Source organism: Dicentrarchus labrax, unplaced genomic scaffold (genome assembly GCF_905237075.1).
Source record: "Dicentrarchus labrax unplaced genomic scaffold, dlabrax2021, whole genome shotgun sequence".
NCBI classification, from domain to species: Eukaryota; Metazoa; Chordata; class Actinopteri; family Moronidae; genus Dicentrarchus; species Dicentrarchus labrax.
In genome coordinates, this window is record NW_026136730.1 from 1,435,841 (window position 1) to 1,455,951 (window position 20,111).

General features: G+C 38.5%; 1 protein-coding gene across 6 annotated transcripts in view; it reads right to left on the bottom strand.

Annotated features, from left to right (window-relative positions):
• LOC127359477 (protein NLRC5-like) overlaps positions 1-20,111 on the bottom strand; it is a 186,285-nt gene that overhangs the window by 165,739 nt on the left and 435 nt on the right. For 2 of the 6 annotated variants that reach the window (XM_051393280.1, XM_051393281.1), the window contains exon 1: positions 1,334-1,433. Coding sequence is in view for 2 of the 6 variants with exons in the window: in XM_051393261.1 (XP_051249221.1) it covers positions 4,877-4,979; positions 7,188-7,361; positions 8,420-8,593; positions 10,832-11,008; positions 12,947-13,120; positions 13,257-15,057; positions 15,687-15,915; positions 16,078-16,156; positions 16,647-16,745; positions 17,208-17,324; positions 17,884-17,972 (3,216 nt within the window). In the remaining 4 variants the exon portion in view is untranslated. Of the gene's footprint in view, positions 1-1,333; positions 1,434-4,876; positions 4,980-7,187; positions 7,362-8,419; positions 8,594-10,831; positions 11,009-12,946; positions 13,121-13,256; positions 15,058-15,686; positions 15,916-16,077; positions 16,157-16,646; positions 16,746-17,207; positions 17,325-17,883; positions 18,010-19,011; positions 19,085-20,111 lie in introns of those variants that run through there. The other 4 variants (XM_051393261.1, XM_051393262.1, XM_051393268.1 and 1 more) reach the window with 4 other exon arrangements.

A 20,111-nucleotide genomic window follows, 5' to 3' on the forward strand; every position in this document is an offset into this window, starting at 1 on the left:
TGATCAGCACTGAGAACTCATCATCACTCATTCATCCTTTACATCAGTGGTTCCCAACCTTTTTCTATCACTGAGTAAACTGACGACCCCTGACTGAGTGACATATTTTATACATATTTCATATTATATCCAAAACTGTACAATGAACCCAAATATTGAACTCAGTAACTGCAAGAAGTTGAAGTTGATTCTGATGTATTCTGAGCAGATTATTTCCTGTTGAGGGAACTTTTTATACAGTTTGTCTGTGTTATGTATCTTTTATCATTTTTAACAATCATAAATACTTAATATGCTTCTTTTTGGACAAATTCAGTGTTTTCTTGTCCCTGATGTTTGGTCATTGATCTATTAGACAGTTTACTTTACATTGACTTTTCTTCACAGAAGTGAACCAGATGCTGAGATATAGGCCCACCTACAGACCCCCCATGAAGCTTTGGTGACCACTAGTGGGGGTCCCGACCCTCAGGTTGGGAACCACTGATTTACATCATTTCTCCTGTAAAACTATCAGCTGCTTCTCCACTGATTGGCTGCTTCTCTCTGTTTCCTCTCAGTGTCAGTTGAATCCCTTTGTCTTGTTGGACTGTTGCTCAGACTAAAGAAGCAGTTAGAAAACATGACTGTGAACTCTGGGAACTACTGATGGCCTTTTCTCATCACTGTCACACATTGCAAACTAATCAATACATGGATCAATAGTGGTTTGTTATTGGCCAGAGGAGATGCTGCTTGTTCTCATTGGTCAGTGTTGAGGAAGAATGAGAGCAGAAAGCTGCCATCAGCTGCTCTACTTCTACTATCAGTCCACTAGATGGCCTCATGGAGCTGCATTTATCTGACAGCTTTACTTCCTGCTTACTTTTCAAACATGGGATCAGTTTATAAAATAGAATTCATTATTTTACATTCAAGCAGCCAAAAGTATTTGAAGTAGTTCATATTGGCTCCACCTGCAGCAACTCCAACATTAAAGTAGTGATTACATGTTAATGCATCAATAATAATCATCCACTAATATAATAATACAACACTGACAGAGGCCATTCTGTACACTGACTACTTTCACTTTACATACTTCAACTACATTGATAAGGTGAGCTCATAAAGACAGACAGAAATCATACAGTGAGTACTCTGAGTACTGTCAGTGAGTACTCTGATTACTTTGAACAGTGACACACTGACAGTAAGATGGAGGAAACTCTTCCTCCATGTTGGTTCTCAGTTGACTGTTAGTAGAGTTTTCTGCTCTTTCTACTGAACTAAACTAACAAGATGAACAAAGAGTCATTGAGGAGTCAAACAGTGAAAAGTGTCTCTTACTAACCTTCACATGGACAGAAGAAGAAGCTGCGACACGACAAGCTCACAAAGTGAAAGTAACCTGTGGACAGGGAGTGGCTGTGACGTCACGGTTGTCAGGGCAACAACAGGTGTGGGGAGTGGAGTGTCTGCAGAGAGAGACTGGGAGCTTCAACTACATTGTGCTGATAATACTTCTGTAACTGAGGAACTGTTTTAATGCAGCACTTTAAGTTGTAATGGAGTATTTCTGTAGTGTAGTATTACTACTTTTACTATGTTCAGCTTTGAACTGTTGGTCAGACAATATTGTGTCACTGTGGGCTCTGGATGATTGTAACAGGCATTTCTCAATATATTCTCAAGTTGGACAATTTAGATCAATGACAATAATAATTGCTCCACCTGAAATCAGCTCCACCTGAGCAGCTACAACAGCCAAATACAGCAGTAATAATAATCTAATGATAGAATATAATATAGTGTAACACCTGTAGTTCCTTACTCCCCCAGGGTGTCCTGACTCAATCCTGTGTTCCTCTAATCCAAGTCTACAGTGTGTGTGTGTGTGTGTGTGTGTGTGTGTGTGTGTGTTACCAGGAGAGCACTGTGAGGAGCATGTGGTTCACTTCAAGCAGCTGTTTGGGGATCAGGCTCTGATGAAGCCCTCCACCGTGTGAACCACCGGGACCAAACCACACACAGACTGGAAACTGGATCACGGCAGACCGGTCGGACCGGCTCTCCGTCAGTTCGGACGCGCAGGAGACGACCTGACGGGGCGGCGGACCACCACAGGGAACAGATGATTGTGGTTTGAATCCGGGATCTTCGACCACATTGACCGACGGCCAGAGCTTCTTTATGAGTGATATTTGAATGATCCTATATCGGTGTGAACACACTCTGATAACTGACTGATAACTAGATTATCCCTCCACCAGTCAGGCAGTGAAACAAAGCATTTAATAAAAGAATAATACAGAGAAGAGCTTTTAATGTCATTTAACTTCACAACACTTATAATATGAATATAGAAATATTGTAATATATTCTGCAGGCTGAATGTGAGGCTTTGGTGGTCCCTGGTTTAACCGGATTATTACCCCTGTACGGTGGCACGTCAGCACCTGATCCAGGTTTCTGGAGCTAAACAAGGACAAACTACAAACCTGCAATAAAGAATAAAGTCTACCTGATATTATGGGATGGATTCGACTGATCACAGATATATATTGATGAACATTTCGATGAGGATCTCTTAATCAAATCCTTTTTATTTTCAGCAGAATATCAAAGATACTTTTAGAGGAATTGTTCTACCATGAACTGATGAATGTGGAAGAAAAACATTTATGAAAATCAGTGAAATTAGTAAGGTGTTCCCAGGAAGTGCTAATAAAACCATGAGGAATCAGTCGGCTGTGATAATAAACGCTTCATTAACATTATTCATTTGACAAACGAAGGCTTAAAATACTAAAACTTTACTCTTTTTTTGACTCAGTTGATCAGAAACCTGCCAGATCAATAACCAGGTTGATGATAATCAGCATTATACTGACTGACTGTAAGCGGCTCAGGTGATGTCACTGTGATGTCAGGTGTTGTGGGCGGGGCCAGATGCTGCGTGTGAATATTTTGTACATATAACGACTGACGGTGACTCTAATGTGTTTCTTTTGTAAAGAATTACTGCGTATTGGAGTAAAATGTCTTTAACTGCTCTGCTGAGTGATGTTAAAGATATAAAGATATAGTGTGTGTGCGTTATTAATGTTTACATTGTGTACAGATAAAAGATTAAACTACAGCTGTGTGCAGGTGTGTTGTTTCTGTGCTGCATTCACATGCCACTGTGATAGTCTGACATTCGGACCTTCAGGGTTGTGAGGTAAGGCCGTACAGCGGTGGTGCAGGTTCGATTCCTGCATCATCCTTTCTGTTTCACCAGTTTCAGTTCATCCTATTGAAAGAATATTTACAAGGAAAATCTCAATTTGAATTTCAAATGTATCCATATAATGTGACACAACATCAATACCAGAAATGATTATAAACATATATAAAAGAATAAGTAGAACACATCTCTTTGCATTGCATTTTAATAGTTTTTCTATTTTTTGGAGAAAAAAAACGAATAATACAGACAATACAAAATTAGATTTGAATATCAGGATCTGTTTTTGTCGCAATAATATAATAACTGTCAATACAATATATATTTTAAAAAAGGAACATACATCTATATATTCACTGATAATGACACCAAAGGTTATAGTTATTATGTTTGTATCATGTCAAAACTGAAACAATATTACGCAACAAGTTATTAAAATGTTGTGGTGTTCAGTGTGTGTCTGACGTTTGAGACGGCACTGATTTCCCACCAAAATTCAGAGATATTTCAGGAACTAAAAAAGACTTGAATCAATATTTTTATATTAACAATAGATCAAATGAGAACGTGAAACAAAGGGAGGTCGTTTCCAAAGACAAACCCACAGATAATTATCTCCAGACTTTGCAGTGTTTTAAAGTGTAACTGTATATAATCTTTTACTAATAATGATAATCCTGTTAACTTAAATCCAAACTTTCTACATGTTTAATATTCTTATTTCTGTGTGTTACAATAAATCTGTATCTGGTAATAACCAGAACTCCAGAGAGGTAACTATATATGCAGGCTGATTTTAAAGTTTCAACAAAATTAATTAGAAATATAATTAACATTAACTGCAACTCTGTTTAAAGAAATGTGTTTAAGTAAGTGTTCATCTACAGTTCTGTTGTCATAAACAGAATGAATGTGTAGAGGCAGTTTGGGTTCAGAATATGTGAATGAATGAAAGAATAAAATCCAGGTGGAGGTTCCAGGTGGAGGAGGTGGTTGAGTGTGGAGCAGAAGGAGTGGAGGAGTCTCAGTGTGTCTGCAGAGACTGTGTAGAAGGACAGAGCAGCAGCAGAGCAGTCCAGATACACTGATGATACTCTGTCACATCCAGAGGAACACACAGGGATGATGGTGGACTTGACATTGTGTCTGACAGTGGAGCTGATCTCAGAGCAGTTCAGACTGCAGCACTGAGAGTCATCTCCACTGGTTGTGATTCCTCTGTCAGTCACTGCTGGATGAAGCTCTCCTCTCCACTCTACCTCCCAGTAACATGGCCCAGTCAGAGCTGATGCTGCTGCTTCAACCTCTCTGGATCATCAGGACACAGCGGATCCTCCAACACAACCTCCTTCCTCACCACTCACACTCTGACTGAGATCACTTCCATCTGAGGAGAGAAGAAGACAGACAACAGAAGTCAATAATCAGTGTTTACAGTCTCTCTCTGTCTTTCTGTCCAACCCTGAAGTCTGTCACCATCCTCCTTTCACAGCTTCACTGAGGAAAGCAGCAAATACTGGATCTTTGCTTTGATACTAACTGTGTTTAGTACAATACTGCTGAAACCAGCATGGACTGACTCCAACCCTCTACTGACCTCAGAGTCTCCAGTCTACAGTGTGGACTCTTCACAAGGTCAGACAGCAGCTTCACTCCTGAATCCTGCAGCTTGTTGTTACTCAGGTTCAGCTCTCTCAGATGGGAGGGGTTGGACTTCAGAGCTGAGACCAGATAATCACAGCTGATCTCTGACAACCTGCAGCCCCACAATCTGAATAAAGAATAAAAGATGTAAGTTTAGAAGACAATGTTCCTGCTTGAAATCATTCAGTGTTTAATAATCTGTTCAGAGCTGAAGAAGGTTTAGAATGTACAAGTTTAGAAAATGTGAACAAAAGACATCTACAATATTTCTTTTAGGAATAGTGGAGTCATAAAATCAAAGCATCTTCAGTTTAAACTATTCAGTCAGTATAAACATCATATAGCTTCATAACAATGTTGGAAACAGCAAATACTGAATATATTTGTTATTGTCTGATAGTTGAAATACAGATTATTGATTTATTTATTATATTTTCAATTTGTCACATGTGACCATTTACCAACAATTATAAACATTCATTTACTTTAACAACTAACTAGGGGTGCACAACAATTATCGGGCCGATACAGGAAATTATTACGTCATACCGATAAGTCCGATATCATGACGAATAGCCCCGATAACATATATAATGGTGTCAGCACAGTGCCCCACTCTCACTATGAGACAGCCATCGCTTCGACAGAGTGTTGAAAGCATATGAGGATGGAGATGATGGCACTTTTCTCGCCTGATTGATCACTTGGAGCCACGGTTTACATTGCCGAGCTGCCGCTACCTTTCTGATGTGTGCCTTCCAGCAGTATGATGCGATCGATATATATATATATTAGGGGTGTCACGGTTTCGATTTAAAATCGAAATCGATCGAAATTACATCTCAATCTCGAACTTTAGGCTGCAGCCAGTTAAAAAATACAACCAATCAATACATCAACTGACTGAAATCGAAGCTCCTCTTGCTGCTCTGAAATCACCAGTGTGGAAGTATTTTGTCGTTCATTCACGTCAATTAACAGGAACTGAGTGAAAAGATGATCTAGTTACAGTCCAAAATGACTTTAAGGCTTAAAATGCACATTGATAAGAACATACTGCATGAACACTAACCTTGGGTCTCTTCGGAGTGTGCTGAAACAATCAAATCATCATTCTGTGTTCACTATGTTCACCTCTCTGTTTAATGTTTGTTCTGTTTACATCCTGGCAGTTGGAACAGTTTCAAAATAAAAGCCCCCCGAAACAGAATAGGAAAAGGAAAATCGAATCAAGACTTTAAAATCGAAAATTAAATCGAATCGAGGATTTGGAGAATCGTGACACCCCTAATATATATATATATTTATATATATATATATATTTATTTATTTGAACAGTTTCAGTTTGTAATCCCAATGCATGTATTTGCATCAGTTCAAGGGGCCTTTATTGTTTTTTAAGAGGCTTGCCAATATCTCCATTGAAAGAGTCAAAAGTGTTTTTGGGTTTGTTCATAGTATTAATGTCATGATCTTAGGTCATGATCATATATATATGTATAGTGTGTGTGTGTGTGTGTGTGTGTGTGTGTGTGTGTGTGTGTGTGTGTGTGTTATCAGTATCGGTTTTAAAAAAAAGTTATCGTGCATCCCTACAACTAACAGTGGACATTTTCTACAGTTTCTTTAACAAACACAAGTCTTTGTGACTGCAGACTAAATTTAGTTCAACAAACATTAAAATATGAACAAAAGCAACTTTACAACTTTATGGATGTAAGTTATGTATGAACATAAATTAGGTTCAGTTGTTAATTAAATGTAGCCCTGGATAAAATACTTTTAGACTTCAAGATGTGGATAGGGTTAGGGTTAGGGTTAGACAGTAAATAGTTTAAAAAGAGAGGTTTAACATGTATAAATATGGTTAAAAACATGGATATAAATACTGTTTCAAATGTAAATGGAAGGTTAAATATGTGTTTAAATATAAGATGTATAATCTCTACAGTTCAGAGGTCAAAGGATGAAGTTCATGTAGATTAACATAGTTTGTTTTATATGTATCTGTATTACACACTGTATTCAGCCTTACAGCCTAACCTGGTTCATGCATGATATGTCAATCTTTGTGTTTCTTTATTGTAATTGGACTGTTCTGGATTAAACAGCCAACCAAATTACATTCTCAGGTAGAGAGTACTTAGTCGTACCCTGCTAGCTCTGGTGTTTGTGGAGAAAGGCAGAAGCTGATTAGTTATCCTAAGGGTTTGAACTTTTGTGATCAACAAGAGGTAAATATGAGTCTGTGAACTTTTTCCTGTACTGTGACTTATTGTTATAGTGTAACAAACAAGTTGTTACCAGCATGGACTGACTCCAACCCTCTACTGACCTCAGAGTCTCCAGTCTACAGTGTGGACTCTCCAGAAAACCACACAGCAGCTTCACTCCTGAATCCTGCAGATTGTTGTTACTCAGGTCCAGCTCTCTCAGATGGGAGGGGTTGGACTTCAGAGCTGAGACCAGATAATAACAGCTGATCTCTGACAAATTGCAGTAAATCAATCTGAATGAAGAATAAAAGATGTAGATAAAATCATTTATAATCCAATCAGATGTGTTCAGGTTTTAAATGTGGAGATCAACATTACTATGTCCTAATCAATGAACTTTTCTCTAAAATGAGTAGAGTGACTTTGTCATTGTGTTATTGTGGATCATCATAATGTCAGCACAACATTAATACACCTATTCATGTCAACCCTGATTAACAGCATGCTGCTGATCTCAGTCAGGCCTAGAATACCTGTCAGTGGTCATGATGTTATGGCTGATTGGTGTATATCACTATTCAATTCAATTCTGTTTCTACATCAGCAAGTGAACAATGTGTGGAGGAGGCTCGTTGTTAATGATGTAGCCAATCAAAACCATCAAAACCAACGTGGTAACGAATCTATTGGCACCAGCTGATGTGTTCACTGCTGTTCACTGTTGCTTTATCTGGTCTGCACTGGTTAAAATAAAGACTGTATCTGCACAGAGAGCGTCTGTCTCTGTGTCTCTGCAGGGTGACTGTCAGTAGACTGTACAGGAGGGGCAGAGCGAGGGCAGATTGTCACTAGATTATCCATCACAGATACTTTTACTGAGTGAGAGACGCTTTGCTAAAGCAACGGAGGAAAACACAATGTTAGAGAGAAATGTTAAAATATTTTTGGTTCATGATGAAACTAGGGGGGGGGGTTCAGCCAATTAATTGGAAACTCTGTGTGTGTGTGTGTGTGTGTGTGTGTGTGTGTTCTGTAGGATCAATATCATTGATCAGACGTTAATAAAAACAAATATTAGTTCAGAGGATCTTCTGTATCCAGATGTGACCATTTACCAACAATTATAAACATTCATTTACTTTAACAACTAACAGTGGACATTTTCTACAGTTTCTTTAACAAACACAAGTCTTTGTGACTGCAGACTAAATTTAGTTCAACAAACATTAAAATATGAACAAAAGCAACTTTACAACTTTATGGATGGAAGTTATGTATGAACATAAATTAGGTTCAGTTGTTAATTAAACATATCAGATCTACAACAGTAACAGAGAGTCAGTGAACTGACCTCAGAGTCTCCAGTCTACAGTGTGGACTCTTCACAAGATCAGACAGCAGCTTCACTCCTGAATCCTGCAGATTGTTGTTACTCAGGTCCAGATCTCTCAGATGGGAGGGGTTGGACTTCAGAGCTGAGATCAGATAATCACAGCTGATCTCTGACAACCTGCAGCCCCTCAATCTGAATAAAGAATAAATGTAACACCCATTAGTTACACACACAGTGTAATCCCCAATGTTCACAGTTTAACAATGTGTAGAACTATACAGTCTAGTAGATTTCAGATGTAGTTGTTTAGTTTCCTTGTTTCTTTCTCTGTTTATTTTTCATGCACCGATACAAACCAGAGCTCCACGTGAGAGAGAGCGAGTTTAATAAAGTTGATAACTGACTGTAAAGTTGTTAAAATGACCATTTTGGAGGACTTCCGTACAAGGAAGAGGGTTTTTCTTGTCAAAGCTGACCGTGTGGATATTGATTATTATCCAGTGAAAACTCCGGTCAGTAAATGCTATGAAGGATTAGCGATGCCGCTCACAGATAATTACTTATTTTATTGAATATGTCTCCACTGTGTATAGTTATGATTCTGTGATAGTGTTTAAAAACCAACCGGAGACAGATAAACATGTTGAGCTGTGTTAATAGCACTAGCACCTGTTATACAGCTAAGAAAGCTGGTTGTTGAGCTCAAACACACACAGCTGTGTGAACTTGAGTTTACAGAAGATAATTCATTTCATTTTCTTGATAAAAACATGATTGAAAGTCATTCATTTCATGATTTGTGTACATTAAGCTGTGATGAGTTAAAAGCATTTAAAGATTTATATATATAATTGTGTGTTGGCTGTTAAAGTTATTGTGTATGAAACTTTGTCATTGAATAATTCATGTTCATTGATTTAAGATAAAAAGAGTTAATACTGTACAGTTAAGATAAATAGATAAAGAGAGATTAACGAGATGAATAAGATTGTATTGAAGAGATGCTACTACTACTGCTCTATGCAGGTTGGTTTTATTGTATGAGTGGATTCTGATGGCGAGCCAGAACCAAGCCCATTGGATCGTGGAGGGTGTGACGTCAGCGAGAGCTTCACTGTGCATTGGAGAGAACATCTCTTCATACAGATAATAAAACATAAAGTCACACTACCCGGGTAGATGAACTATCACACAAACACACTGAAGAAGGACAAACTGTGAATATTGACTTCATTCAGACTTTTTCTGTTTTTGGACTCTTTTGAATTTTCTCTCTGGTCTGTTGATTATTTTGGGCCCATATATTTCATAACTCATACTGTGAAGAGTTTTGTTTTCTACTGAGCATTATTCAGTGTCATTTTCTGACTTGTTGATAACTTCTGATACAAGAAAGGAATTCAGTCATATCTGAAATATTTTATGTTTTGCACTTAAAGGTGGCACTGCTGCCAATAAAGCTATTTGTTACTACTCTTTTCAAACCGTTGTCCTGTTCCATCAATCCTCCTTGAGCGTATCTATTTCTTCTGATAGAATAAGTAAGATAGTAAAATACAAAGAGTGAAAAAGAGCTCTCATTAATATTAATGACAACGTGCTGCTGCTTCAATAAAGACGTAGTGACTTCAGCTCTTAACCTCTGCCAGCTCCACCAGTGGCTCCATCTATACAAACTCATGTTGTGCAGCCAAACACAAAGAAAAACCCACAGAAACTGATTGAAGGTTCCACTCAAGATCCTAAAGTTTACAAAGATACCAAATATGTCAGGATGGATTTTGGGATAAACTCATACAATACTAAATAATCTCAAAGAAAGTGGAAGATTATTCCATTTAACATAAACACATTTAAAATAACAAATTAATAAATAAAATGACAGGACCTACCCTCTAACCTAAAGTAACACAATAATAATAATAATAATAATAATAATAATAATAATAATAATAATAATAATAATAATAATAATGATAATAATAATAGCAATAATAATGTTTATAATAATAGCAATAATAATAATAAAATATTAATAATGATAACAATAATAATAATAATAAACTAATAATAATGATAAGAATTACATTATTACTTGTTATTGTCTGATAGTTGAAATAGAGATTATTGATTTATTCATTGTATTTATTGTCATCATTTCTTTTAAAACACATGATGGGGAATATAAGATGGAAATAAAGAGTGAATTATTCAGTGTAGATTCTTCTTGTTATATTCAGGTTTTAAATGTGGAGCTCAATATTGCTCTGCCACAGTCAATGGACTAAACCACTGAAGAAGAAAACAGACTTTAGCATTAAGATACTCAGTGTGGATCAGTATAATATCAGCCTTATGTCTGCACTTTACTGTCAGCACAACTTTCACATCATATTAATCTCAGCACAGAAGGAACAAATGGTGTCTGACCTCAGAGTCTCCAGTCTACAGTGTGGACTCTCCAGAAAACCACACAGCAGCTTCACTCCTGAATCCTGCAGCTTGTAGTTGTGACTCAGCTCCAGCTCTCTCAGATGGGAGGGGTTGGACTTCAGAGCTGAGAGCAGATAATCACAGCTGATCTCTGACAACCTGCAGCTCCACAATCTAAATAAAGAATAAAAGATGAAGATAAAAATAATTTATAATCCAATCAGATGTGTTCAGGTTTTAAATGTGGAGATCAACATTACTATGTCCTAATCAATGAACTTTTCTCTAAAATGAGTAGAGTGACTTTGTCATTACAACTATAACTACAGCTTTATGTATTACCTTTATTAAGACCTTCTTACTGTATGTTGTAGCTTAGTAAGTAAATGTCATTAAACGCATCCACATTTGTTCAAGTGTGTCTTAAAACAACAGCCACATGCCATATGTACATTCAAAGAGTTATTGGTGGCAGTAATCATTGTGTAGAGTGAAGAGTGATACACCTTTTGATGTTCAAATGAACAGCTGAACCAGAGACACTGTGAGTTGGATGAACAGTAGATAAAGTTTAATCTTCATCGAGTTTTACTGAACTTTGAGATCGAAAGATCTCTGAATAAACTCCATGTTTAATTTCTGAAAGATTTAATAGTTTGATAAGTTTTTTTTTCTCCTGCAGCTCATTTTTTAAACCCTCTAACAGGGGAGAGGTGAACACAAATAATTGTGTCGTTAAATGTAACTGGCCACTAACTATTTGATAGTAATAAAGTTTCCATAATTAAAAAGAATGACTTTAAGTATTTCTGTATTTCAGCATTCAGGGGGAAACAAATAAGTGCACAGATAATGAAGTAATAGTGACCGAATGACGACTCAAGAATTACTTTGTGAAGAATTTAAAATGGCATACACTTCCTTTTAGTGAAGCTTTATTAAGTAACGATTTAGAAATGAGTATCACAACATGATTTTATTTTTGGGACAAAAGTCAGGTTAGTAATGGTGACCATATGTGTGAAGTTTTGATGCAGTAATTATTATTAGGTAATGACGAACACTTCATGTGTCTTTTCACTCGGTTGTGAATTTATTGGGTAGGTCCATGGCACTTGTGTAGAGCTTAAACATGTCTGATCGTTCTATTATAACCCAACACACACACAATGTTCCAGGCACTCTTATGACTTTATCAAAATACCGTTGGCTCTATTCTCATAGAAATATTTTTGTCAGAAAGGCTGAGTAGATACATGGTCAGAAATGCTCTTTTATGTAAGATGCATCCAGATCATTTGGTCACATATTCATGTATGAACTGTTCATTGACATTCCTAAATTGATGATCTGTTGAATGTGGATTATTCACATTTAGTCAGAGTAACAGGAAACATGAATTCATGACACATCCTGCATTAATCCATGCATTAAATCATCATGACTCATTCGTTTATATATTTTAATATATTGACATATTAGTTAAGCATTAATTCAGTCATTTTTTTGAAAGTGTTACCATAATCTCTTTTCCATAGAAAGAGTCAATGAGAGAGAAAGCGGCAGTAGAGTGGACAAAGAAAAGAGAAATAAAACTATTACTGTTTGGATTGTTTCACATTAGTTACTTTCTAAAGTAACACTTAATAACCATTAAACTGTCAGCAGATGGTCACTGTGGAGATACTAATGTTTTCAGTCTGTGTTTGACCCTCTGCACTTCTGCTTTTCATTAATTCATTGTATCAAACATCAGAGTCACAAAACCATAAATATCAGTGGTATATATATAAATATTGTGTTTCAAACACTACCATTATTTTTTTTATCTGTCATGGGTTTAATTAGCCTGTTCTTTAAGGTTCTTCTGATGCAGTGGAAACACACAGAAGGACTTCTACTTTTAGACTCTAGTTTACTTCCTGAGATTAGTTCCTCTGGTTCAGTAGTACCTGGATATTAATGGTTGAAAATGTGAAGTCCTGATGGCCAAATTTAATGATTAAGAAATTTTAAGATAAGAGTGTTTACACTGCAAGGAGGCAATAGTTTAAAGAAATATAATATGAAATATATATAATATATGACTTAAGCAAACTAACTTGATCTGACCTAAGAGTTTCCAGTTTACAGTGTGGACTCGTCAATCCAGCAGACACCAGCTTTATTCCTGAGTCCTGCAGGTCGTTGTTACTCAGGTCCAGCTCTCTCAGACTAGAGGACTGGGAGCTGAGAACTGAAGACAGAGCATCACAGCTTCTCTCTGAGAGGTTACAGTCAATCAGTCTGAAGGGACAATAATAAACATTAAGAGCAATAACATTTGTGATATTAATACAATAATAAAGCAAAACAATCTGTAAGTTTAAAAGATAACAGGGTATTTTAGTAATAATATAGAAATCCAACTCTCTGTACTTACAGAGCTTTGTTGGAGGCTTTGACCACTGGCAGCAGCCTCAGAAGAGCCTCCTCTGAACCAGAATATTTCTTCAGGTCAAACACGTCCAGATCTTTTCCTGATGACAGTAAGATGAAGACCAGAGCTGACCACTGAGCAGGAGACAGTTTATCTGTGGAGAGACGTCCTGAACTCAGGTAGTGTTGGATCTCCTCCACTAGAGAATGATCATTCAGTTCATTCAGACAGTGGAACAGATTGATGCTTCTCTCTGCAGAGAGATCTTCCTCCAACTTCTTCTTGATGTACTTTACTGTTTCCTGATTGGTCTGAGAGCTACTTCCTGTCTGTGTCAGCAGGCCTCGCAGGAGATTCTGATTGGTCTCCAGTGAAAGACCCAGGAGGAAGCGGAGGAACAAGTCCAGGTGTCCATTTGGACTCTGTAAAGCCTTGTCCAGAGCACTCTGGTGGAGATGTTTGAGATTCTGTTTGTCTTTAAATAATAAAGAAATGAAGAATGTTTGTTGTTCTGCCAGCAGATTGACTCCAGAGCTGATGAATGTCAGATGGACATGAAGAGCAGCCAGAAACTCCTGAACACTCAGATGGACGAAGCAGAAGACCTTGTCCTGGTACAGTCCACTCTCCTCTTTAAAGATCTGTGTGAACACTCCTGAGTACACTGAGGCTGCTCTGATATCGATGCCACACTCTGTCAGGTCTGATTCATAGAAGATCAGGTTGCCTTTCTGCAGCTCCTTAAAAGCCAGTTTCCCGAGAGATTTAATCATCTTCTTGCTCTCTGGACTCCAGTGTGGATCTGTCTCTGCTCCTCCATCATACTTGACGTTCTTCAGTTTGCACTGAACCACCAGGAAGTGGATGAACATCTCAGTCAGGGTCTTGGGCAGCTCTCCTCTCTTTCTGGTCTTCAACACTTTCTCCAGAACTGTAGCAGTGATCCAGCAGAAGACTGGGATGTGGCACATGATGTGAAGGCTTCGTGAGGTCTTGATGTGGGAGATGATTCTGTTGGCCTGCTCCTCATCTGTGAACCTCTTCCTGAAGTACTCCTCCTTCTGTGGGTCAGTGAACCCTCTGACCTCTGTCACCATGTCAACACACTCAGGAGGGATCTGATTGGCTGCTGCAGGTCGTGTGGTTATCCAGAGGCGAGCAGAGGGAAGCAGTTTCCCCCTGATGAGGTTTGTCAGCAGCACATCCACTGAGGTGGACTCTGTAACATCAGTCAGGATCTCAGTGTTGTTGAAGTCCAGAGGAAGTCGATACTCATCCAGACCGTCAAAGATGAACACAACCTGGAACTCTTCAAACCTGCAGATTCCTGCTTCTTTGGTTTCACTAAAGAAGTGATGAACAAGTTCCACCAAGCTGAACCTTTTCTCTTTCAGCACATTCAGCTCTCTGAAAGTGAATGGAAATGTGAACTCTATGTCCTGGTTGGCTTTGTCTTCAGCCCAGTCCAAAGTGAACTTCTGTGTTAAGACTGTTTTCCCAATGCCAGCCACTCCCTTTGTCATCACTGTTCTGATTGGTTCATCTCTTCCAGGTGAGGGTTTAAAGAGGTCTTCTTGTCTGATTGTTGTTTCTGGTCTGTCTGGTTTCCTGGATGCTGTTTCAATCTGTCTGACCTCATGTTCATCATTGACCTCTGCAGTCCCTCCCTCTGTGATGTAGAGCTCTGTGTAGATCTGGTTCAGAAGGGTTTGGTTTCCTTCTTTAGCAATCCCCTCAAACACACACTGGAACTTCTTCTTCAGGTTAGATTTAAGTCCACGCTGACAAACTCCAACAAGATGTTCTTAATGAAGACACAGAAAATATGATCATTAAGTGATTGATAAATAAAATATTTCATTCCCCTAAAGCAGAAAAATGTTCAGCTCAGATAGAAAATATCTATTTTGTTTTTTCCTGAGACCAAAAGTTATGGTGCTAACTTACTGCCACCAGTCATTTCAATGAGGGGAAGTGGTTGTTGCCCATATCCAAGCACACATCCTCTGCCGCATTTCACTGTGTTAAACTGCTGGTGGCACACACCTGGAGGCAGCCGCTATTTAATGCATGTTTTCTGTGAACCCTCGTGCAGACAGGTTGCGGTCTGAAACCTTCCTTTAAAAAATATTATATATATATATATATATATATATTATATTTACATTTATAAAATACTGAAACAGAAGTTAGCAACACATCAGCCAGAAGAAAAGGAGTGGTCTCTCTTTGTATATTTAAATAAAATATGATTATTTTTGAAATTTTTAATACAATGAATTATCATGGCGTTCTTATGCATTTTAATTTGTGAGTTGTGACCAATTTTGGCTTTAAAGAATGAGTATGTGAATATATTTTGGTCGGTCTGTTGAGACATCAGTAAATGTCTCGTTTATCCAGCGAGTTAAATCTTTAGAGAAATCCTCTTACTGCTCTGCAGACAGTCAGCCAGCTCCTCCTGCTTCATTCTCCTCAGGAAGAGCACTGTGATCTTCAGAAATGCCTCTCTGCTGCTCTTCCTCTGCTCCTCATCCTCACCGTCCAACACCACCTCATCCTCCCTCTGAATCTCCAAGCATTCTGGGTAATCTGAACTCAGAACCTGCTGGATCTTCTTCAGCTCGTTCTTCACAAAAGTGACAATGTTGTCCTCCAGCAGCTGGAACAGAATATTATATGAATGACTCAATCAAAGTCAAATCATGGAAGCAAACATCAGATCCATGTTGGACAGACTGACAATCCACTGGTCTAAAAAGTGCAGCATGGAGATTATTGTGAACACAATAGATGTAAAAGTAGTTATTGTCCATGTGCAGACCATAAATATGGAGTCCAGGTGTGTTTGATGCTGCTGGGCAGAATGACCACTGGGAACCTCTGAGCTCTCCTGGTCCACTCTGTGGAGGAATCATGAAGAATGAGCACACATTATGTCTGTCCACACAGAGACAAACACAAGGTAAAGGTCCATGAAGTGATATTTGGATGTGAACAGTGAATCTGATGACTCCCTGTAGTGGTAAAGGTTTACTAGTCCTGCCGATCCCACTGAGAATCAACAGCTCAGTTTGGTTCAGTCCCAACAGCTCTCACCAACCCCTCCATATAGCTCTCCCTCACTCACTGTACACTGCTGAAGTGCCCTGGAGCAAGGCATCTAGAGCCTCCAGCTGCTCCAGTGGAGCTGCTCAGTGTCTGCTTGTATCAGACTGGTTGTACTGGGCAGCTCCCAGTGTGAATGTGTTTGACTGTGTGAGTGTGAGGCAGCTGCTGCTGGAAAAGAGTGTTGGTGCTCAGAGAACTTCATCTGAGTCAGTAAAGGTTGAAAAACTGAGAGTCTGATAAAAACACATCCTTTTATTTCAATCATCAGTTTGAAATCCTCACCTTTGATCAATAGAGTGGCGGCCATCTTTGAACTCTATATAACGATCCATAGAGTCATCACTTTTCATGGACACACAGCTGGGTTCAGGTTTTTTCCTCCTGATAGAAAAACAGGATCAGTTCTGCACTGCACCCACAACACACTGAGACAGAACCAGTGACTGAATACACCGACTGTACACAGTGTATTTGTACCCAGGGAGTTCTTGGTTAGGATTTCTATAAAGTCAGTGTTTGATTTAGACATGTTTAACTGTGTATTTTAAAGCTGTATTCAGTGCAGTGTGCAGTATAGGCGGGGAAATGATGGAGTGGAGTGACCATATCGGTCCAATTAGGATAAAAAGAGGAACAGACGAGGTGTCAAAGCAGTGAGTTTCTATAAACTGCTGCAACTATTTGTTCACTGTGAAACTGAGGCTGTTGTAAATTGAACTGATCAGACAAAAACCATCACCGTTCATTAAATACATTTTAAAACATTTAAAAATAGAGATCTCACAACTGAGAGTCTGATAAAAACACATCCTTTTATTTCCATCATCAGTTTGAAATCCTCACCTTTGATCAACAGAGTGGCGGCCATCTTTGAACTCTATAGGATGATCCATAGAGTGATCACTCTTCATGGACACACAGCTGGGTTCAGGTTCAGGACAGTCTGGTCTCTGATGGATCCTGATAGAAAGAAATTCATTAAAGCTCACATATTCAGAAACATTGTCACTGAATCAAAGACTTTGTGAAATGATGTATAATTTGAAATGTTTGAATACAGAGCTGGACAATAAGAACAATGTCTTCAATTACTGACATTATGGACGTGTTACTGAACACAATTTACTGATGTCACACACTTCAACACACTGTCTGAATTCCATATAATTAAAGTGAGAGCAGCTACAACATCTAAGCAGCGAGCAATCAGCTCCCAGTCCAGTCCAGAAGAGCAGAATGTGGAACTGGTCAGACTGGAATGAATCAGGACAAACATCAGCAGTGAGCAACATGAGGAAGGAAATCTGCTCTGATTGATTCAAACACATGTTACTGTTACATTTCTCATTATGAAGCTGAATGTTTCTCCTGATACTGATTTGAGATCAGATCGTCCAGCCCTGTTTGAATACTGACAACTACGTACTTTAGCTCAGATAAATGTCTTTGTTTCAAATGGAGAATCAAAGCCTTTGTGACATGGAGAAGAGTCATGGACAGTTAGAGATCCTCATCTCACCTCTGAGCTTTGGTCCTTGTGTCATGTTCCCCACACAGAGTGCTTTTAGAGGGAGGGACTCCCTCCTCTCTGTCCTCACACTGATTCATAGCAGAGCCCACACCTTCACACAGACACAGCAACCTGCTGGGAGAGATCACACATTATTTCCCATCATTCCTCTCAGTCACATGACAAACACACACAGCTCTGATTGGAGGGATTAGTCGACTCGCAGCAACATGAACTCAGAAATGTTGAGTACCAAAGTTTTATGTTAGAAATGTACAGTGTAGGTCCCCAGCATTTAGAAACTGACAGACTCCAACTCAATTATCATTATTAGCATTAATAAGCATGTATGTATGTCTGTATGGAGAATATTTCAACAGATACTATAGTAGTGGTTTTGGGAGTTGCTGAGGATGATGGATCAAATTCTGGTTCACTGATTTTTAGGTTATTTATATGCATAATACATTGGAACTGCAGTTTAGGAAGCTCTTTGTCATTGGTGTTCAGATATTTATTCAATGTGGTTATGCATTAATTAAGCAAGTAAATAATCTCATAATTGATGAAAAAATACTCAAAATCAGGCCACTGGGAGATGAAATGTTGCCACAAATGTCAGAAATTGATTCATCATCCTCAATAACCCCAATAAAATACTCCTGTATTGTCCAAATCAGCCAAACAATTACTGAAATATTGTCCATATAGCTGAATATTAATGCTAATTATGCTCATTTACCAACATATACAAGTTAGCATCTGTCAGTGTGTAAATGCTGGAGATGCAGACTGTATATTTCTAACACACAATAGGACAATAGGACTCTACTGGCTGATATAAACGGCTCATTCAGCTCAATACTAAATCCACTCATCTGACAGTTTCCATGCAGAGTAGAAATGTTGTTGGCACTTTGAGCTGCAGTATCTAAGAAATGACATTCACAATGCTCTTTAGTCTGTGGGGTTGGTTGAAGACTAGAGGAATACACTTCATGTTGCTGTTTCACTTCTATTTGACTGACTTTGAAAAGCTCCTCAACAGTTGAAATGTTGCTCTTTTTCCAAGTCTACTATATCCAGTCAGAGCACGCAGTGGCAGCTAGTCCAATAATCCAAAATCCATCCTGTTACCTTGGCAGCTGCTGCTGAATTCACATCCACATCAGCTCCCAGAGACTTTCTACCTTCATCTGTAGAGGAAACACTGAGAGCAGAGCTGAAAGCATCAGTCCAATCACTGATCAGCACTGAGAACTCATCATCACTCATTCATCCTTTACATCAGTGGTTCCCAACCTTTTTCTATCACTGAGTAAACTGACGACCCCTGACTGAGGGACATATTTTATACATATTTCATATTATATCCAAAACTGTACAATCAACCCAAATATTGAACTCAGTAGCTGCAAGAAGTTGAAGTTGATTCTGATGTATTCTGAGCAGATTATTTCCTGTTGAGGGAACTTTTTATACAGTTTGTCTGTGTTATGTATCTTTTATCATTTTTAACAATCATAAATACTTAATATGCTTCTTTTTGGACAAATTCAGTGTTTTCTTGTCCCTGATGTTTGGTCATTGATCTATTAGACAGTTTACTTTACATTGACTTTTCTTCACAGAAGTGAACCAGATGCTGAGATATAGGCCCACCTACAGACCCCCCATGAAGCTTTGGTGACCATTAGCGGGGGTCCCGACCCTCAGGTTGGGAACCACTGATTTACATCATTTCTGCTGTAAAACTATCAGCTGCTTCTCCACTGATTGGCTGCTTCTCTCTGTTTCATCTCAGTGTCAGTTGAATCCCTTTGTCTTGTTGGACTGTTGCTCAGACTAAAGAAGCAGTTAGAAAACATGACTGTGAACTCTGGGAACTACTGATGGCCTTTTCTCATCACTGTCACACATTGCAAACTAATCAATACATGGATCAATAGTGGTTTGTTATTGGCCAGAGGAGATGCTGCTTGTTCTCATTGGTCAGTGTTGAGGAAGCATGAGAGCAGAAAGCTGCCATCAGCTGCTCTACTTCTACTATCAGTCCACTAGATGGCCTCATGGAGCTGCATTTATCTGACAGCTTTACTTCCTGCTTACTTTTCAAACATGGGATCAGTTTATAAAATAGAATTCATTATTTTACATTCAAGCAGCCAAAAGTATTTGAAGTAGTTCATATTGGCTCCACCTGCAGCAACTCCAACATTAAAGTAGTGATTACATGT